The 22,613-nt window shown below is 40.6% G+C and overlaps 1 protein-coding gene across 1 annotated transcript in view; it reads left to right on the top strand.

Moving 5' to 3' along the window:
• PRDM10 (PR/SET domain 10) overlaps nucleotides 1-22,613 on the top strand; it is an 87,532-nt gene that overhangs the window by 19,229 nt on the left and 45,690 nt on the right. The window contains exons 2-4 of the mRNA XM_060017666.1: nucleotides 10,855-11,036; nucleotides 13,436-13,600; nucleotides 16,056-16,115. Of these exons, the coding sequence (XP_059873649.1) occupies nucleotides 10,968-11,036; nucleotides 13,436-13,600; nucleotides 16,056-16,115 (294 nt within the window). The 5' untranslated portion in view covers nucleotides 10,855-10,967. The remainder of the gene's footprint in view (nucleotides 1-10,854; nucleotides 11,037-13,435; nucleotides 13,601-16,055; nucleotides 16,116-22,613) is intronic.

The following is a 22,613-nucleotide window of genomic DNA, read 5'->3' on the forward strand; positions in this document are numbered from 1 at the left end:
ACAAGTCTGTTCTCTAGTCCATGAGTCTGTTTCTGTTTAGTAGATAAGTTCATTTGTGTCATATTTTAGATTCCACATATAAGTGATATCATATGGTATTTGTCTTTCTCTGTCTGGCTTACTTCACTTAGTATGATAATCTCTAGGTCCATCCATGTTGCTGCAAATGGCATTATTTCAATTCTTTTTTATGGCTGAGTAATATTCCACTGTATACATGTACCACATCTTCTTTATCCATTCATCTGTCGATGGGCACTTAGATATAGTAGAAGCCCTATATTTCCAGTCTGCTTGGTCTGATTTTATAGCTCTCACATTTACTGTAGCACCTCAGTTGTGCAGTGGTGACCAGCTGTGCAGAGCAGAGCGCTCGTTGTGATTCTGTCCTGTTATGTCTTCTGAATCATGAGGATATGGGTTTAAACAACTTTGTCAGCTGTCGTGACATTAAATCAGCTGAAGGAGTTGATGAGTGATACTTCTCAGACTGGTGCTGGCGCACAGTGGCACATCCTGTCCTGAGCTTGGCCTTTGAGTGCTGTCTTCCCTCGGGCATGCCATGGCCACAGTGCCAGAGCGCTGAGCTGGATGATAGCTTCTGTAAAACGGAAGCTGCCCGAGACAAGTGGTTTCCAAAGTACCCTCCCCCGAAACAGTAGTGTTCTAGAGCTAGACCAAGGTGGTTTTTCATTTAAATAAAAATAAAGGATAGAATTTTCTTTATTTTGAGCTTCTGTCCCATGAAATTTCATTAACTCTTTGTTGCTATTACTGCCAATCACCTTAGTCAGCACTAGGAGGTGACAAATGAACAAGTAGCAAAAAAAGTTAGTGGAAAACTTGGGAATACCTAGTCTTGCTTAATCTGATAGTTTAAAAAAATTATAAAATAAGCTTGGATGTGATTTTTATATAGCTCATATAATGGAGCCATTTATGCTGGAATCTTAACACAGGTCAAGTAATCTTAGTTTATGGAACGAGAAGCAGGGTGGAATGGTGGCCACCACATGGGCTCAGTAGCCACATGCCTGGGCTTCTGGGCATCACAGCTCTGCCACATAATAGCTCTTACCAGCTCTGTTACCCTGGGCAAATCACTTAATCTCTCTCTTTCTCTGTCCCTCACCTATAAAGTAGAGACAATAATGTACCAGCTTCATGGGTTATTGTGAAGATTAAATGAATCAATACATGTAAAGTACTTAGAACATGCCTGGCACGTAGTAAGTGCTATACAAATGTTAGCTAATATTGTTTTGTGACATAAAAAATATATATGTTAATGTTTCATGGTGCTTGGCAAAGAACACTGTGGTCCTGTCTTGTGAACATATTTGAGAACCATGGGCCTGGAATTTCTCTTCTAGTTCTGCAATTCTATTATTCTGTGTCATAGAATTGGATTCCCCATAATCTTTCTTTTCCCTTTTTATGTTAGTGCTTTAATGAACATGTTCTTCTTTTTTTTTCCCCTCTCTACATAGAGTGAAATCATTCTTACCAAGTGGAATCTAATCTTAAATATGACTTCAGAAGGTGTCCTTTCTGTTTCTTGACATAAGGGTGTTTTTGTATTGTGTACGTTAGTTACAGTCGTTTTCTACTGTTACACAGCTAATATCCTTCCGTTCTTTATCCTACGGATGAGAACACTGAAGCTCGGAGAGAGTAAACCAATTGTCAAAAGCTAAGAGTGGCAGATCTGTGATTTTAAGCCAGGCTGTCTGAATCCCGAGCCTGCTCTCATATAAGTATGGCAAATCCAAGTTGCGGTTCCAGTGGCTGTGTGCCTATTCCAGTGTAACTAGCCTAAAGCAAGCTCAGGCAGCATTCCCTTAAATGGAGACGGATTTCTATGTGAGCATTCCTGAAGGATGCTCTTTTTATACTTGGGTCAGCAAAAGTCACCAGATAGCTGTGCCTGTTCATTCCAAGAAAGGTGAAAGGCGAAGCAAACAAAAACAAGCAATTGCTTGTACATCAGGCCAGAGAGCCTCTGGGCCCAGCCATTGCCTGTTTGCCCCGGGAGAACCCTCCTGTCGGTGCACACTGCTGCCCTAGGCCTAAGGGGAGGCGCTGGCTGGCCTCCAGGCCTTGGTGTCTGTTCCCCGCCCAGCCTTCTCACGGGCCCTGAGGTCTCCCTACCGCTGGCTGCGCAGGGCTGGCTGCTGAGTTTGTGCACTGCGGGACGGTTGTTGCAGGCTGGGCAGCAGGAGCGCAGGGAGAGAAGGAGAAGGAAATCTGCCTCCTCACCGCCGCTCTGCTGGCTGGTCCCCTTCTGTTCTGAGCTCCCCCACAGCTCCCTCCCACGATTGCAAAGCCACCTCCTCCACTTTCTTTCTCACAGTTTTTATATTCATTTTGCAAGTCTATCAGCCTCCCTCTAACTTCTTTCTATGGCGTGTGTCGTGTAGGATTTCAAGGAAGGAGTTAGCAGTCTCTGCTGGTTAGTTTGCCATGAGCCAGAAAAGTTGATTTGCAAGTGTACTGTCTGGATTGTGGCGCACTTCCTTCCATGTAAAGAACGATGCATCTGGAAGGCACCTCACCAGTGCAGAAACCTCTCTTGCATTCTTAGTGTTTCTGAGGTCCAACAATGTGCCATAATCCCGGGGAATTTAACAACTATCTATAACAATGTGTGTTTTTTTGTTTTTTTGTTTTTCTTTTTTTTTGTGGTCCGCGGGCCTCTCACTGTTATGGCCTCTCCCGTTGCGGAGCACAGGCTCCGGACGCGCAGGCTCAGCGGCCATGGCTCACGGGCCCAGCCGCTCCGTGGCACGTGGGATCTTCCCGGACCGGGGCACGAACCCGTGTCCCCTGCATCGGCAGGCGGACTCTCAACCACTGCGCCACCAGGGAAGGCCTATAACAACGTTTTAAAGTGATATTGTATTTATAGTTCATCCTGTCATCCCGGGTGCACATCTACCTTTGAAGGTGGATCTGGGCCTCTTCTTCCACCTCTACGTGCAGGTGATGAAACGGGAGCTTCTCGACTCCAAGTCCTGAGTGGTTCTGGAGAATTGGCTTCTTTCAGCCCAAAAGGGCCGGTGTTGGTGGGAACCAGGCTGGTGGATGGTGAGGGGATACGGCTGTGGGGTGGGAACTACGAGGAGAGCAGGCGATGTGGAGGCTGGGTCACTGGGCTACTCCATCGTCTGGCTCCGGGCCAGCCTTGTTAGTGCAGCGGCTGGAAAGGCAGGCATTTCTCTTTCCTTCTTTCTCCCCCTCACGTTTCCTCACTGTCCTTTTTACCACGCAGGCATCCCCGGTGAGCTGGGAAGCCAGCTGCCCATCCCTCCCACTAGACTGTGAGCTCCGTGGGAGCAGAGCTCTTGCTCAACCTTTTATGCTCGATGTTCACAAAGCATGAAAAGAATTGCTACCATTTCTCGAATGTTCGTCATTATGCTACGTGATCCCAAATGCTATCACGTTGTCTTGAATCTAAGATGTTGGTGGTAAGAAACAACAATTATTTTATGTATCATTACAAAAGGAAAAAGCCTTGCCAATTAAACTCTGATTCAAGTGCTTTTTGGTACTTAGAATTTTTATTAGATACTTGTTGAAAGAGCTCTTTTAGATTTATTTAGGCATAGATTTTTATCACATCACTCGTGCATACATGAAAGGGAAAATATAAGTGAAATGAATTGTTTAAGATATTCCTAAAATGTTGTCGCTTTCAGAGGCTGACTCTTCAGAATCATTTTTGGCTCAGGGTCATCGATGTCTCTGTACCATCAAGAGTGCTGGGGACACAGCATTTCTGAAAAGAGGGCACACTGCTGTCACCAGGAATCTCCTCCAAACAGCCTGTACCCATTCTGGGAGTTCTGATCCCGGTGTTTTTTTATTCAGCCTGTGGCAGGCCTGTCTTTCCACGTATCTCAGTAATAACATTGCACAAAGCAGCATCATTCACGACGCTGTCTCTTATACCCAAGTCCCATAGGTTTGTTGGGCAAGGTCATTTTTCCAGTGATGGATATTTGCTTCCCTAATCAAATTTGTGCCCAGCTGCTGTTCCCATGCCTTTCAGTTTTAATGCCAAATTACAGTGTCATCTTTTTGCATTTAAAATGGCAGTTACACGCAGGGTGTCTGGTGCTCACAACACACATGACTCAGTGAAGCGAGGACAGAACTAATGAAGGGCTGTGAGCAAGGTCACACACGCGGGCAGGGCATCCACAGCCTCCCTGCCACCTGGGTGAGAGCGACGGTGGGACACCAGTGTTGTAAAATAGACCCCTCATTCAGAAGTGTTAACAGGTGAAAAAAAGTGCATTAGAGACTTGATGAAATGCAGACTGTTAAGTCTTAACAACAGCCATGCCGGGCAGATAATTTGGATTTTCCAACGAGGAGACTGAGGATGAGTCTGTGGCTTACTGACATCACACCTAGTAAGCACATGGTAGATTTGGGGGCATAGAACCCAGATTTGTCTGAGGCTAAAGCTCCTACTTTCAATTATATAACACCATTCATTTTTATACATATATATATATATATATATATATAATATGTAACATATACATATGTTACATATGTATATGCTATCAACATATATGTCCTATATATACATATATGTTACAACACATATGTATATATATAGGACCTAGAACAGTATCTGGCATGTTTAATAAATATTTGTTGTTAATAAGTATTTAATAAATATTTGTTGAATGAAATCATTAGAGAGGATAGAAATGCTTCTCTTCCTGGAAATGAAGTCTCTAACATTTTAGACAGTGGGTGAAAGAAGGAAGGTAGGTGGCCATTTTCTAGACAAGGTACAGCTTGTGGATCTCGGGTTCTTTCAGGTCAAGAAGACGAGCGGAGGAAGTCTGTCCCTAGCTCACAGAGCCTGTCAGCACTTGCCTGTTGGACAGTGCTGAGGCAGTTCCTGGAATCATCCTTCCGCCTCGCTCATAAATCAAGATCAACAGGGTTCTATAAATTGTGCAGTTAAAAAAGTAATAATAAAAAAGGCAATCAAATATGACAAGCCTTGCTATGAAGAAAGTTCAGGTACAGGGCATTGGTTATTTGATAAATTGCTAGGTTTATAAAACTATGAGGACTTCCCTGGTGGCACAGTGGTTGAGAATCCGCCTGCCAATGCAGGGGACACGGTTCGAGCCCTGGTCCGGGAAGATCCCACATGGCATGGAGCAACTAAGCCCGCGCACCACAACTACTGAGCCTGCGCTCTAGAGCCCGTGAGCCGCAACTACTGAGCCTGTGTGCCACAACTACTGAAGCCCGTGTGCCTAGAACTCGCGCTCTGCAGCAAGAGAAGCCACCGCAATGAGAAGCCCGCGCACCACAACAAAGAGTAGCCCCCATACACCGCAACTAGAGAAAGCCTGTGCCCAGCAACGAAGACCCAACACAGCCAAAAATAAATAAATAAATTTATAAATAAAATAAAAAAATATGAAATGTTTTGAAAATTCTGAAGCTCTTATAGCTCATCAGTAAAATATGAAAGTTGACACATTTGAGCACTACCATGTGCTAAATCTGTGCCTGGGATTTTTACATATATCATGTAACTCTCACTGTAACACCAGTAGGTAATTATCATATCCATTTTACATAGGATAGTATCGAGGCTCAAGGTGTTTACGTGATTTGGCCGAAGGATGTAACTACTGAGTAGCTGAGTCATTGGGGAAGCCCGGATGTTCAACTCAGAGTCTGTGGATTTTCTACTATACTCTGCTGCTTCCCATCTAAGCTTAAGGCTAGAAACCACTTTATACTCTCGTTTTACAGTTAAGGAAGCTGATGCTAGAGGATTTTAAAGTGACTTACTTAGTAGCGGAGTCATACCTAAAATTCAGTTTTCTTGAACAATTTATTAAACAATAAATAATTGCAGAATGTCACACTGTTTTGAATAGTTTATTAGTTACAGGAGCTCAATAGGTCTTATAAGTATCAATATATCTTAAAGAACAAGAACTGGGTATTCTGTATCACTGCTTTAGATTCCAGACACTTTTTGAATTAAAGGATTTTCACCATCTTTTATTAGTTTAATTTTTTTATAATGTATTTTAAAATAAATTTATTTATTTATTTTGTTTTTGGCTGCGTTGGGTCTTTGTTGCTGTGTGTGGGCTTTCTCTAGTTACGGCATGCGGGCTTCAGTAGTTGCGGCACGTGGGCTCCAGAGTGCAGGCTTAGCAGTTGTGGTGCATGGGCTTAGTTGCTCCGCGGCATGTGGGATCTTCCCGGACCAGGGCTTGAACCTGTGTCTCCTGCATTGGCAGATGGACTCTTAACCACTGTGCCACCAGGGAAGCCCTTTTAATTTAATTTAATTTTGTTTTGGCTGTGCTGGGTCTTCGTTGCTGCCTGCGGGCTTTCTCTAGATGTGGCTAGTGGGGGCTACTCTTCGTTGCGGTGCATGGGCTTCTCATTGCAGTGGCTTCTCTTCTTGCGGAGCACGGGCTCTAGGCACGCGGGCTTCAGTAGTTGTGGCACGTGAGCTCAGTAGTTGTGGCTCACGTGCTCTAGAGCACAGGCTCAGTAGTTGCGGCACATGGGCCTAGTTGCCCTGCAGCATGTGGGATCTTCCCAGACCACTGCTCGAACCCATGTCCCCTGCATTGGCAGGCAGATTCTTAACCACTGGACCACCAGGGAAGTCCAAGAATTTTCACCATCTTGGGCTTCTTTGTGTGCTAACAGTATTCTAAAATTATTGGGAGCTGACACTGTGGGCAGTATTTCACATCTGTATTGCTAAATTTTACTAGCAGGCTTTCCTATGTGTCGATGAACTGTTCTGTTATTTTGCTCCCATCTGCCAAGTAGTTATTTTCATTTTTTTTCTCCCCCTTTATCCTTGCCTTCTGCAGTCTCTGGTATTTTATGTCATGTAATGTATACTTCCTTATTTTGGTAAGATTAGAAAAAAGGTATTTCAGTCTAGAGTAAATATCCTGTCCCTTCCCATCTCTTCTTTCTTGTTTCTGTTCATCCTTGAAGATTCACCTTCTCTGAGAAGTCATCCCTGGACACCCGCTTTGGGATCAGGTGTCTTCTCTCTTCCCACCGCGACCGATCTGTACAAATGATCAAGGACATGCCACACGACAGATCTAGAGTTACTCATATTCCTTGACCTGAAGGAACTTCGAGTTGAGACGGGGAGGCAGACATTTAGACAGAAAAATGCAATATGATCGAACCTTTTTTAAAAATCTAGTGTGTGAGTGTTTATCATGGAGCAGGCGTTGTGCTAAGCGTTTTATGTGCATTATTTCATGTTCTGTCAGTAACCTTATGATCCCGATTTTACAGGGAAGGAGAGGGATTTAGAGACTGTCCTTGCTCTGCCTGAGGTCAGTTAAGTCACAGAATTGCTACCGAAATCCAGGTCCAGAGCCCAAGCTCGTAGCCACTCTGCCTCTTGTACTGCCTTCTGCCTCTGCACAGATGTGTCCCCTGGGCCCTCGCACGCTAGGCACAGGGAGAGGACAGCCCCAGTGCTGGAGTTCAGAAACTGATAGTTACTTTACCGTCATACAGCCACTGTAACTGACTCCAAATTATCCCTCAGAGACTTCAAAAGAATTCAAGGTATAGCACATTGTATGTCCAAACGCATTCATCACAAAAGATTAAAAACAACCTGTTTATCAACACAAGATTAAATACATTATGATATATTCATATAATGAAATGATGCAGCTTTAATAACGAATGAGGAAATGCTATATGGATATGGAACAACGTAAAGGGTATGATATTATACGGAATAAATAAGGTTTAAAAGAGATGCTGCTTTGTATAGAATCAATAGCATGCTGCTGTGTGTGGTTGCAGAGGCATGGAATGTTTAAATTTTGCTTGTATATGCATAAAATATCTTTGGAAGAATAGATAACAAATTGATGGTATGGGTTGATTCTGAAGAATGGATAAGGGATTCCAGGTAGAGAGAAATAATAAGCACCTTTCTAGAAATGAAAACAAATAAGAAAGGCACCCTGGGCTGGTGTGTTTCCAGAGCGTGAGGGGTGAGCCTGCCTGGCTCCTCCCTGCGTCCCCTTGTGCACTTGAGTGATTGTACAATTGACAAACTAAGTTGAAAAAAAAAATCTCAAATTCCTGTATGGGAAAAGCATAACATCTCTTCTGTGGTATTAATTCCTGTTGAAATACATGTCCTGAATCTAACCATGAAGAGACATCAGACAAACTCAAATTGAGGGACCTTCTGAAAAACAAATGGCCTCTGCATTTCCAAAATGTCAAGGTCGTGGAGAACTAGGAAAGACTGGGGACTGTTCCCAATCAGAGGGGACAGACGGGACGTGTCCGCGGGACGCACCGTGTGCGATGCCAGATTGGATCCTGGGCCAGAAAAAAGGGGTTTCCTTCTCTGCAAAGGACGGTAATCAGACAATTGGCAGAAGTTGAATGTGGTCTGTAAATTAGGTAATAGTACTGTTTTCATGTTCACGTCCTGATTGTGATAGTACTGTGGTTACGTGAGAAAATGTCCTGTTTTTAGGAAACAGACACTTAAGAATTTAGTAGTAAAGGGGCTTTGTGTCTGCAATTTACTCTCAAATAGTTCAAGTTAAAAAAACAAAAGAGAGAGAGGGAGAGAGAAGGAGAGAGAATAATAACGTAAGCATGGTAAAATGTTACCATTTGGGGAACCTGAGTGAAGAAGTACAGGAATTCTCTGTACTATTTATGCTGCTTTTCTGTCTGAAATTATTAAAAAATAAAAAAAATTTTAAAAACACTTCTGATGTGGAACATTTTATGATTTTGTAATACTGAGCCTTTTATGTCCTTTTGTACAATTTTGTGATTTTCTTCCTATAGATCTTTATATTGTTGGTGACATTTATTCCTAAGTTTCTTAATATTTTTATTCCTTTTTTAAAAAATATAAGTTTTGTTGAGGTATAATTCACATACTGTGCAACTCACTCTGACCACCTTTGTACTGTGCTTAGATAGTACCATTATATAAGGAAGGCATGCTTTTTTTTTTTAAAGACAACTTTATAGGGTATAATTTACACATGATGAAATGCACATATTTTAATTGAATAGGTTGATGACTTTTGACACATGAATTCCCCACGTAACCACCCCCCAGTCTAGATGCAGGATAGAGAACATTTCCATTTCTCCAGAGAGTGTGCCCCCGGCCCCTTTGCTTATATAGTCACCTGTTGGCGACACGGGCATCTTTTCCAGGACCCTCCGGTGTGTGCAGGGCGAGCGTGTGTGTGGTGGGGTGCCTTCGGGCGGGGGTAAGGATGGTAGCATTGCAGCCAAGCAGGAGCAGGTTCCTCAGTGGCTCCAAAGAGGCTCTCAGGCTGTTTGGACATGGCTTTCCTGTATCCCAGACTTAGGCCCTGACATTGGGTGTTCCAGTTTCTTTTTTTCTTCTGTAGGCCTTATTCTGGTTCAGAGGTTGGAGCATGTGTAGCCTAAGAACGTTTCTCAGCTTATTTCCATTAACAATGGAGAAAATTCTGGCTGGGTTCTGGGTAGTGGTCTTTTTTTTTTTTTACAGAGATGTGCAATTTATTTATTTTTAAAATTTTTTGGCCACACCCCGAGGCACCGGGGATCTTAGTTCCCTGACCAGGGATCAAACACACACCCCCTGCATTGAAAGGCAGAGCCTTAACCACGGGACCACCAGCGCAATCCCTGGGCAGTGGTCTTTCTGACCTTTAGTTGAATGGTGTTCTGAGCAGTTTGGCCTTTCCTGTCCTGCTATTTAATGGGCTGGTGGGAGGAGGTGTATCAGGCCTGGCTGCCCTGATAAACAGCAGATCTCATGTGACCTTTAAAATGTCAGTGTTTTATCATCATCAGAAGGGAAGATTGATTAAAACATCTATTTTGGAAAATAATAATGTTTCAAGGTGTAAATTTTGTGCGCATCGATGTTTAGTTGATGTTTGATTGCTCACTCATCACCCCTGTATGGACCGAATGGGAAACAGAGTTTATATTTGTATTCACCAAATTGTGGCCCAGAAAATTCAGCTCCTTCTGCCTGCCAGTTTTTCCTCGTTTTGTGACTTTTATTATTCTACTGTTCATTTTGAGTTGGTGGTATAGGAAGTCAGTGTCTAAACAAGTGTGCAGGGACTTCCCCGGTGGTCCAGTGGGAAAGAATCGGCTTCCAAAGCAGAGGACTTGGGTTCGATCCCTGGTTGGGGAACTAAGATCCCACATGCCTTGGGGCAACTAGGCCTGCACGCCACAACTACTGAGCTCTCGCACCTCAACAAGAGAGCCTGAGTGCCGCAAACTACAGAGCCCACGCACCACAACTAGAGAAGAGAAAACCCGCACTCCACAGCTAGAGAGAAGCCCGAGTGCCGCAAGAAAGAGCCTGTGTGCCACAACGAAAAGATCCTGCATGCCTCAGTGAAGATCCCGTGTGCCTGCAACTGAGATCTGACACAACCTAAATAAATAAAATATTTTAAACAAGTGTGCAAGGGAGGGACGAGCTGGCCGAGCAGCAGCGAGTCTTGGTGTGAACCCAGCACTTCCCTGCATTTAGCATCTGGGGGCCTCATCCTTCTCAGGAGAGCTAAGAGGACTGCCGTCAGCATTTGTGATGAAGGTTCCATCCACCTAACTGTGCCCAGAGCAGAGCAAGTATGCAATACATTGCATCATTATTCCAAATAATTTCTTCATTTTTACCTTTTTGCCCAGGTGTGTAATCTTTCACAAAGCTTTTTTCCCCCCTTTTTGTGGTTGAAACTGTAATTTATTAAAATGCATTCATTTAGTTAAAGTCTTGGGTCCTTTTCTCTCTTTTTTCAGGCACGTTGCAGAGAGGCCTTTTTGTCCTTGATGAACACTCACGTGGTAGGCAGATGACTGTCCTTCACCCCGAGCTGCTCTAGGTGCCCAGGACGCTGTCCAGCAAAGAAAGGATGGATTCCAAAGATGAAAGCTCACACGTGTGGCCTCCGGCTGCAGAGCATGAGGAGAATGCCGCACAGGTGAAGAGTGGTCTTCCAGCTGGGCATTGACAGCAGTTTTTTAGTTGGTACAGTTTGCTGACAGCTAGAGAAATAGAAGCTCCTATGCAGTGATGAGTGGTTGGGAGGAAGCTGACTTGCAGAACTGGTGCAGAAGGAACGGGCAGCGTTTCAGCACCTTGGACACTCCAGCAACGTGGGGTGCTGTGATTTTGCGGAGCTACATACCACTCATGGCTTCTCTGCCTTTCCCCTGTTTTATTGTCATAATCCACTTCACTGCTCCGTTTTATTACATGGTATTGGTGCTGAAAGCTTCAAACTGGAGGTTTTCTTTATGTTATCCTGGAAAGGGTTTTGTTTCTTCATGTGTAATGAAGTACAAAGGTATGCCTGTAGAGTGAGTGGCTTTTCCATTTCTTCTCAAATTCAGGATGTAAACCTCTAATTGAAAGTTGTCCCATTGAATCCACAGCTCTGGAGGTTAGTCGCTTATTCAGATGCTGCTGTAACCAGTGATCTCTGCCTTTCAAATTGCTACCCTAACCAGCTACACGTTCTTTGGACTATTCTTAGCAAAGGCGAACCTCTGCATTTTTGGTATGCATTTGAATTTTGAGAAGAGTCAGCACTCATAGGGAGCCGTGTTTACATGTGACCAAAGTATAACACTTCATTTTAAAGCATTATAATATATATGTAATTTTAATTTAATTTTCATCAAATTATATAACCATAGTATTATTACCCAAATCAGAAAATTAACATTGAAACCTTTAAATATACACATCTTATTTAATTTAAGCAATATAACAAATTTACAATACATAAAATTGATCACCTGGTATGATTTGAAAGTCTGAGTTTGAATACTGAGCAAAACAGTTCCAGAGATGCTTCCAGCAGAATAATTGAGAATGCTGTTTTGGTTCTCATGGAAACTATTTGGAAGGCTACTTTCATGTAGCTATATATTTTGGTGTATTTTGTTTATAAACAAAAATGTAGTTCATTAATAAATAGGGTCCACATTTGTGGGTAACCAGATGGTAGATGGCAGAGCTCAGCACCCTTTATTGCCCCCCTCCTCCCACTGTTCCTTCTCCCAACCAGGAATTCTGATTTAGCCCAGTACTGGGTGTTGAAGACCAAGTTGAAGAGTTTGGATAACTCTTAAGGAAATTTTATTTTTTCTTTTTTAAGCATTGAAACTAGTTCAAGATTTTGATGTCAATGAGCAAATCTAAACTCACAAAATTATTTTGCAGCACTTAAAACTGCGCAAATATCTTAGAAGCCTAATTCTCGTATGGATGCAAACTGTATCTTCATGGGCAAAGCAGATTTATGTAGAAGCTGGACTAAGCGCTTAGTATAGAAGTGGAGGTTTGTTTTACTTATGTGGTTGGTGCTTGACTTCACTGGGTCTCCATTTTTCTTTCTGGGGATTGAATTAGCTTATGTCATCTTCGGGATCTACTATTCTCCACTGGAAAAAAACTGAAATAAAAAAGTTAGGTCTAAAGCCAAGACAGGGTAAGAGGAAGGAATCCGACCTAAGAGGGTCTAACCTCAATATCAGCACATAAACTATTTCTCTCCCAAATGTGTTCTTTGACCATCTGCTTTGTACCTTCAATATCAGATACTAGGCTGTATGCCAGCCTTCAAGAACCTCCAAAGCTGACTACTCGAAAGCACTTTACAGAATCCAGTTTCTGCTTTAGTTCTTGGTAGATAGAAAATTATTTCCCCTGGTGACAACTGAAATAGTTGTCCAAAACCCCTTAAAAGTACTCACTTAGAATTTTTTGTATTGTTACCTAGTTGGCAAGGGAGAGTTCTGTTACATTCACCGAGTCAGCAAACGTTTACCAACTCGCCTCCAGACCGGCCTTGGAGTATGAAAGAATTTGTAGGAAAGAAAGTGACCTTGTTTTAATGTGTTTGCCAAAAGGCACTGTTAGTTATAAGGTAGAATTCTTATGATGTGTTGAAAGCAACTGGTTTTTGAATCTTGACATTTTTTTTCACATTACAAATAATTTGTATTTTGTAGTTCGGTAATGTTGTCAACCATGCATCTTCTGTCACATTTCCAGGGTCAGTGAACCACCCTGTCAGTACTCCCCGAAAGAGATACCTGCATTGGACATTTGAGGCAAAGGGAACTTTAAATTGGTTGCCTAATATTGAGCAATAAGTCAGTGACAAGGTCCTTGGATCCTGTTGCCAAGTCGCTAACTCAGCATAGATGAAGGCGTATCAGTTGAGTTCTCCTTTCAGTGGGGATCTTTTAGAAATGCAAGTGTGTAATGTTCTCGGTCAGTCCTGCGTCTTTGTGAGACAGGTTTTGTTCCACAAGGGTGGTTGCTACATACTTGCCGGTTATTTTTTTTTTTTTTTTTTTTTTGCCCCAGGTGCATTTTGTTCCAGACGCTGGAACTGTGGCCCAGATTGTCTACACCGATGACCAGGTCCGTCCACCACAGCAGGTGGTGTACACGGCAGATGGTGCCTCTTACGCGTCAGTGGATGGTCCGGAGCACACGCTGGTCTACATCCATCCCGTGGAAGCTGCGCAGGCATGTGAAGGACTGTGGTTTATAGTTTGTTTGTTAATCAGTTAATTCACCAATTACTTAGGTTTACTCTCTGCCAGTCACTGTGCTATTTGCTGGTGATACAGGAAATATTCATATAAGATTTATGCTCTCAAGGAGCTTATAACCAACTGGGCAGAGGAAGATATGGTTTATTTATTTAAATTAAATGTAATAAGGAGTTAGAGCACTAACCTCGAATGAGTTCTTTCCCCAACTGACTATTGATATTGATTTTTTTTTTTTTTTTTTTTGCATTATGCAGGCCTCTCACTCTTGTGGCCTCTCCCATTGCGGAGCACAGGCTCCGGATGCGCAGGCTCAGAGGCCATGGCTCATGGGCCCAGCCGCTCCGCGGCATGTGGGATCTTCCCGGACCGGGGCACGAACCCGTGTCCCCTGCATCGGCAGGTGGATTCTCAACCACTGCGCCACCAGGGAAGCCCGATATTGATTTTTTTTAAATTATAAATTTATTTATTTTTGGCTGTGTTGGGTCTTCATTGCTAAGCCCGGGCTTTCTCTAGTTGAAGCCAGCAAGGGCTACTCTGTGTTGTGGTGCGTGGGCTTCTCATTGCAGTGGCTTCTCTTGTTGTGGAGCATGGGCTCTAGGTGCTTGGGCTTCAGTAGTTGTGGCTCACGGGCTCTAGAGCGAAGGCTCAGTAGTTGTGGTGCACGGGCTTAGTTGCTCTGCGGCATGTGGGATCTTCCTGGACCAGGGGTCGAACCTGTGTCCCCTGCATTGGCAGGTGGATTCTTAACCATTGTGCCACTAGCGAAGTTCCTGATTGATTTTATTAACAAGATTATCAGCTTTTACTTTTCCTAAGGTATCAACAACCAGGCCAAACATGGTAACTTAATCAAGACAGATCAGTGAAAACATGCAGAGTTTTTCAGTTAAACGAGGGATCCTACTAGCTTATTAACTGCTATTTACTAATAACTTACTGATGTGTAGACCTGTAATAGAAGCACAGGTAAAAACTGTACGATTACAGCTACTTTCATTTTTTTGCCAGTGACTCTGAATTTTAGTTTCCAAATGCATGACACGAATATTCCCCAATATATAAATGTTAGTTTGTATGGGACTTCCCTCGTGGTCCAGTGGGTAAGACTCCACGCTCTCAATGCAGGGGGCCCAGGTTTGATCCCTGGTCAGGGAACTAGATCCCGCACGCATGCTGCAACTAAGAGTCTGCATGCTGCAACTAAAAAGATCCTGTGTGCCACAACTAAGACCGGGCGCAGCCAAAATAAATAAATATTAAAAAAAAATGTTAGTTTGTATTGTCAGCACTTTACAGTGTACAAAGCACTTTTAAACACATTAAAAGAGAAATCAGTTCCATGGTTTATAGTAGGATCCTGGTAATAAAAATTTGCCCTCATGCAATATTTAATCAAGAGACTCAAATCACTCCCAAGAAGACATGGGACCCACCTAATAAATACCTTTCAAATCTACATAAAGATGAACGTGCCTAATAGTCAGATGGTACTTTTGGAATGTCCTTTCTTAGTTTTAGTCCCCTAGCTGTATTAAAATAAGTGCATGTAGATTATGTGAAGAATGTCCTGTGACCAACTTTTGGTTCATTACTGTGTTACTAAATGTCTGAATTATGATAATTTTTTTTATTGTCAAATACAAGAAATCTGACACTGGCTGAAATTCTCTTTTACGGTTCTCTGGAATCAACACTTAACCTTAGTTCTTATGCCCATAGGTTTGCTAAAGCCTCGCGCAAATTAAAGTCTCTAGAAAGAATACTCTGGACTGGAGATTTTCTGTGGTACCCTGGCTAAAATCATTTTGAAGATTTTCCTTCTCCATTTATCTTTGCTGCACCACGGCCCAAATTATGTGTTTATAATCAGAACTTTTAAAATTATGATGTTACTGGCTTTTATCCAAAACAGAATCTGTGCAACATTAAACTCAATTTATTTTCCTTCTACTTCTCTTGTGGTAATGAGTGTGCATTTATATTTGAAAGAGTTGTAATCCTTGGGAATACAGTACTCTTCTGTTTGCCGGTATATCTCCAACTATTTTCATTTAATTGCAAGGCTACTCCTGTGATAGAGTGTTACGTGTTGAATGCATGCCCCCCTGTTCATAGCATGCCGTTTTAATCAAGTGTGACATTCAGTCTCAGGAGAGACTTTGCTTTAGAGTAAACTCCTGAAGTATGAAGTATGTTAGCCAATAGAGATGGTTAGCTTTCACAATCTCTTTGGAGCCATCTGGATGAAAGGCTTTAGCAAAATGTAAGAGTACTATCTTTATCTTCTTTGTTAACGAAAGATTATTACTAGCTATTTGGTAGTTAACTGTCTCAAGAATTGGTGCTTAGCAGTAGTATAATTTTTCCTGTGTAGATGAGCTGTCTAACGATCTATTGATAAGTTTTTGTTGTTGTTTGTTTAGACGCTGTTTACAGACCCAGGCCAGGTAGCTTATGTCCAACAGGATGCTACAGCTCAGCAGGTAATGAGTTGCTTTTTTGCCTTTTTGTTGATTGTGGGTAATACTGAAGTTACCCTTCCCTGGAATGCCCCCAACCCTCTGTACTGTGCATTCTCTGGATGTCTATTTCTCATGCGTTTAGAATATTCTCAATGTCCGTTAATGAAAACAAAGCAGGACATGACACTAACACACTCCAACCAGTATACATTGCAATAGCGTGGTAATAAAAAAATGATTTGTCAGGGGAATTCAAGCATTAAATTAAAATAAGCATATCAACTGGGTATTGGTTCAAGTTCCAAAGAGTAATCCTGAGTTTCAAAAGTGTCTATGGAAATTGGGAAACATTTTAGTACTTGGTATTTTTTTTACATTATTGAATTATAGTTGATATACAATGTTGTGTTAGTTTCTGGTGTACAGCAAAGTGATTCAGTTATATATATATATAATATATATATTCTTTTTTCATATTCTTTTCCATTATGGTTTATTACAGGATATTGAATATAGTTCCTCGTGCTATACAGTAGGACCTTGTTGTTTATCTATTTTATATATAGTAGTTTGTATCTGCTAATCCCAAACTTCAAATTTATCTCTCCCCCTCCTTTCCCCTTTGGTAACCATAAGTTTGTTGTCTATGTTTGTGTATCTGTTTCTGTTTTGTAAATAAATTCATTTGTATCATATTTTAGATTCCACATACAAGTGATATCATATGATATTTGTCTTTCTCTTTCTGACTTACTTAGTATGACAATCTATTTTTAAATATTAGGGAAAAATTCCTGCTTAAATTACATATATATTTAGCGGCAACCTTCCTCATTCTACTTTCAGAGAATTGAGATTCTTCTTGGTTTTCTTTTAAAACATTTATTTCCTTTTATCTATATTTCTAATATATCCTACTTGACTTTGAGGGACTTCTTCGTTATTTTCCTCCAGGTTGCAAAAGTGATAAGGAAGGTGCAGAAACTAGATATTGTCAGTCTTACCCTCAAGGGAATGTGAATCCAAATAGTTTTATTTTCATGTTGGCTAGTATGACTGTTATTTAGCTATACCACTGAGTGTCATGAGTAATTATCAAGTAAATTCTCATTAGTAAGCACTTTCTGCTTTTAAAATTTTTTAGTAGGTGATTTGGAAACTTGCATTTTAAAATTTGGAAAATGAACAGTAATTGTTTTGATATTATTTATGAAATCTAGCGAGAATTAGGAGTCTTCATCATAGCAGTTATGGTTGAATTTATTCCTGACTGGTAGTGACCTACAATTTTGTGGGTCTGCCATCTTGAATGAGAACTTGTCTTAGTTCATCTGGGCCGCTATAACAGAATGCCATACACGGGGTGGCTTACAAACAACAGAAACTTATTTCTCACAGTTCTGGAGGCTGGGAAGTCCAAGACCAAAGTGCCAATAGATTTGTTGTCTGGTGAGAGCCCTCTTCCTGTTCACAGATGGCTGTGCCCTCACATGGCAGAAGGGGTGAGGCTGCTCTCTGGAGTCTTGTATAAGGGCACTAATCCCATTCATGGGGGCTCTACCCTCATGACCTAATCACCTCTCAGAGGCCCCACCTCCTAACACCGTCACAATGGGGATTAGGTTTCGACATATGTATAAACTTTGGGGAGACACAAATGTTCTGTTGCAGAGTTACTATTTTATTTTAGTAATTTTGTACTAATTAAGTTTACTCTTGATAAAACAAATCATGTCCATTTCTGTGAATATTTATTGATTCCACCAAGCAAGCAATGGATAGATTTAATTCATTTTTACAACTTGGAAGGAAAAAAATAAAATGAAATGCCTTTGTGTTTCATAGATGATTAATTCATTCACTAATATTTGGAGTAATGATTTCTTTTTAATAAAAAGTTGAAGCAATACAAAATAAAAGAGAAGTACATTAAAAAACCCAAACAAACAAATTCTGTCCAGGAACATCCTCATTAATTTACAATTGGTAACTATTATTCTAGACTTCCTCCCAGACATAAAACAGACAAAGATAAACAAGCAGGGGAAAATTGTGCCCTAAATGCTATTATTAATCTAAATGCTTTAAACTTAAATTTACTTGAGTGTAATAGAAGGAAAGCAAATGGAGATGAACCGGAAAGAGGTTGGAGTCCTCACGGTTTCCTAACCGGCCTTGGGCTCCGGTCCCCTGTGTCCTCAGCTCTTGCTGCGATGACCTGACATCAGCACACTGACACTTCCTCCCCCTCCTCTCCTCCCCCAGTGTTTGGTGTTAGTTGCATTATTATTGTAACTAATGTATTTATGTTCTGTTCAGTAACCACAGCTACTTAGAATTTTGCTCCATTATCTCCTGGCATTTAATTTATACAAATCTTGAGTCTAATTTTGATTATTTTCCTCATTCCTTTTCTATCTTAATGGCTGTTTGAGTGTTTCTTTATCCTTGAAGTTTTTCTTTGAAGTCTAATGACTTCACCAGCATTTGAATCAGAATTCCCTAGGACAGGGTGTGTCCTTTTCATGTATAGGTTAAGACTCTGTTTCGGGAACATTTTCATCTATTAGGTTTTTGAAGATCTATTCAGTTTCATTTGATATGTTCACTTTTCCAGGAATATCAGTGTGAGTATATTGATTCTGCTTTCTATATCTAACATCCTCTCTGTGCTCATTTTTATATCTATTCTTTTCCACGTTATTTGTGTAATTTGCTTTATGTCCCCCATATTTCCTTACTGTTTTTTAAACTTTTTAATTAAATTATAACATACATATGGAAAAGTGCAAAAACTTATAAGCAATAATGCAATGATATACCACGAAGTGAACACACTCTGTAACCAACACCCAGATTAAATAATAGAACATTACCATCTCCTAAAAGCCATCCTCACGCTCTCTCCTAATCACTTCTCCTTCCCTTCTCCTCAAAGGTCACACTCTCCTGCCTGCTGACACTGTAGACTGGTTTTCCATGGTTTTGAACTTTATATGAACAGAATACCTTAGTATGGTTTCCTTTTTGTCTTTTTTTTTTTTTTTTTTTTTAATTTTTATTTTGGCCTTGCCACTCAGCTTGTGGGATCTCAGTTTCCCCATCAGGGACTGAACCCAGGCCACGGCAGTGAAAGCGCAAAATCCTAACCACTAGACCAGCAGGGAACTCCCCTTTTTGTCTTGTTCTTTGGTTTAACATTCTGCGTGGGAGAGTCACGTTGTTCATGTTGTTGGGTGCCCCCGCGGTTTCCTTCCCTTCTATTTTTATCGCTATATCGTGTTCAGTTTTATGAAAGTACCATAATACATCCAGGAGTGTGATCCTCCCTCCACTTTGTTCTTCTTCAAGAGTTTCTTGGCCCTTTGCTTTTCCATACACATTTTAGAATCAGCCTGAAGTTTCCACCGAAGTCCTGCAGGAAACTTACTGGCATTTCGTTGCATCTATGGATCAGTTTGTGAATCACTGACATCTTTATAATATTGAGTCTTCCAATCTGTAAATATGATCTATCCACGAGTTTATTTATTTTTAAAATTTTTATTGAAATATAGTTGATTTAGAATGTTGTATTAGTTTCAGGTATACAGCACAGTGATTCAGTTATACATACGTGTATAAATATATGTATTCTTTTATTACATTCTCTTCCATTATAGGTTATTACAAGATATTGAGTATAGCTCCCTGTGCTACACAGTAGGTCCTTTATTTTATTTTATTTATTTATGTTTGGCTGCGTTAGGTCTTCGTTGCTGCGTGCGGCCTTTCTCTAGTTGCGGCAAGCAGGGGCTACTCTTTGTTGCGGTGTGCAGGCTTCTCATTGCGGTGGCTTCTCTTTGCTGCAGAGCACGGGCTCTAGGCACATGGGCTTCAGCAGTTGTGGCTCGTGGGCTCTAGAGCGCAGGCTCAGTAGTCGTGGCGCACGGGCTTAGTTGCTCTGCAGCATGTGGGATCTTCCCAGACCAGGGCTCGAACCCGTGTCCGCTGCATTAGCAGGTGGATTCTTAACCACTGCACCACCAGGGAAGTCCCAGTAGGTCCTTGTCGGTTATCTATTTTATATATCATAGTATCCTTGAGTTTTAAATAAAAGTTGAAAATTGTCTTCTGGGTAGAGGTTTTTCGATAGATTTATTCCTAGATATTTGGTGTCTTTTGATGGTATTGTAAATTATGGTATGATTTTTTTAAATTTTATTTTCTAAGTTCTATTTCTGATTTTCTTGATAAATAGTCAGGTTGTCTATGATTACTGACATTTTTACTTCTTTCCAATATAAGGAAAAAAATCCAAAACTGGATTTTTTTCCTTCTTTCTGATATAAGCATAAAAAATCCAAAGCTGGATTTTTTCCTTCCAGTTTTATTGAGATATAACTGACACACAGCACTGTATTATAAGTTCAAGGTGTGCGGCATAATGTTTTGACTTACCTACATCGTGCAGTGATCGCCACGATAAGTTTAGTGAACATCCGTCATCTTCAAAATTAAACAAATAGAAAAAAATATTTTTTGGTGATGAGAACTCTTAGCATTTACTCTCTTAACAAGTTTCACATATAGCACACAGCAGTGTTCATTATATCTATTGCATTGTACATTACATCCCTAGGACTTATTTATCTTGTAACTGGAAGTTTTACCCTTTGACCACCTTCATCCAATCCCCCCTCCCCCATCCACCACCTCTGGTAACCACAAGGGGCATCTCTTTTTCTATAAGCTTTTATGTTTGTTTTTGAAGTATAATTGACCGACAATACTGTGTTAGTTCCTGTTACACAACATAATGATTTTTTTGTATACATTTCATACATTCCGCGATGTCTAGTTATGATATGTCACCACACAAGGATATTACTCACTGACTGTATTCCCCACACTGTACATTTCATACCCATGACTCACTTATTTTGCAACTAGAAGTTTGTACCTCTTAATCTGCCTCACCTATTTCTTTCCTTCCCCCACCCTCCGATACTCTGGTAACCACCTGTTTGTTCTTTGTCTATAACTCTGTTTCTGTTTTGTTATGTTTGCTCACTTACATCTTTTATTTTTTATTTCTTCTTTTGTCCCCCCTTGGTCTGCTGGCTAGGATCTCCAATACATTACTGAACAGAGGTGCTAGTAGGTTTGTAGATTTCTCATTTTCCTTCCTGATCGCAGAGGAAAAACTTTCACTACTTTACTATTAAGAATGATGTTTAGTGCAGGATTTTCTTTTCTTTTTTTTGGCTGCACTGTATGGCTTGGCTTGTGGATCTCAGTTCCCCGACCAGGGATCGAATCCGCGCCGCCTGCAGTGGAAGTGCAGAGTCTTAACCACTGGACTGCTGGGAAGTCCCTAGTGCAGGATTTTTATAAAAAGAACACATTGATTAAGAAAGCTCCCTTTATTTATAGTTTTTAATGCGTGTTTATTATTGATTGATGTTGATTATTATTCATGGATGCTGATTTTTATCAAATGCTCCTTTTGAATCTGTTGAGATTTTTCTCTTTACTGTTAATAGGGTGGATTATATTAATTGATATTTAAAAGTTAATCCAGCCTCGCATTCTGTAATAAATTCTATTTGCTCCTTTTCATATATGTCTGGATTTGGATTTGGTCTGCTAATATTTCGTTTGGGGTTTTATATGTTTATTCAATAGTTGACTGTATTTTAGCCAGTGTATTTGATATTTTTTTCTTTTAAAGTAGCTTTCATCTTGATGATATTTTTTTCTTTTAATAACATCCTGAAAAGCTACATCATCATTTTTGTTGGCTGTATAGTATTCTATTATGGGGATGTTCTATTATTTATATTCTCCATCTATTGTTTTATATGTATGTTCTTTCTTTCTTTCTTTCTTTTTTGCTACTATAAAGAACATTCTCACAGACGTCATATCAGATTATTTCCTTAGAATAAATTCCCCAAAGAGAAATGATAGAGACTAAAGGTAGTCACATTTTAAATTATTTAAGAACCAAGATTTTTGTGAAAGTGAAAAAAGATACAAATATAAAAATCAAACACTTTAAATACAAAGTTAGAATCCTAAATTTGAATTAGAATATCAGTATGAACTCATGACTTTTTTTTCTCTTAAAAAACATGTTTTCTAGTTCTGGCCACTGAAAAGGTTTAGATGAAGTCATCAGTCCAGTAGCAATGATGTAGTCTCTAACTACAGTTTTCCAATAAAAGGAATCAGGGCTACTTAGAAAAACGACAGATTCTAGCCCTGGGGCAGAAAATGTACAAGATGTGCCTGAAACATCTTGTCTTATCAGAATGCAAGGAAGCGAGTAAAAACTTCTCTTCTGGGGTCCTGGGAAGAAACTCAAGATCTAACTTGAAGGGGCCAAAATGGGACAATTTGACTCATGAAAAAGGAAAAATATCTACAGTAGATTGAAACACATTAAATATATTTAAAATCCACAAGTTCATACTGATATGAAAAGAAATAACTCTTTGGTCACTTTTTGAGGCTGCTAGGGGACCACCACATTAT

Source organism: Delphinus delphis, chromosome 8, assembly GCF_949987515.2.
Source record: "Delphinus delphis chromosome 8, mDelDel1.2, whole genome shotgun sequence".
NCBI classification, from domain to species: Eukaryota; Metazoa; Chordata; class Mammalia; order Artiodactyla; family Delphinidae; genus Delphinus; species Delphinus delphis.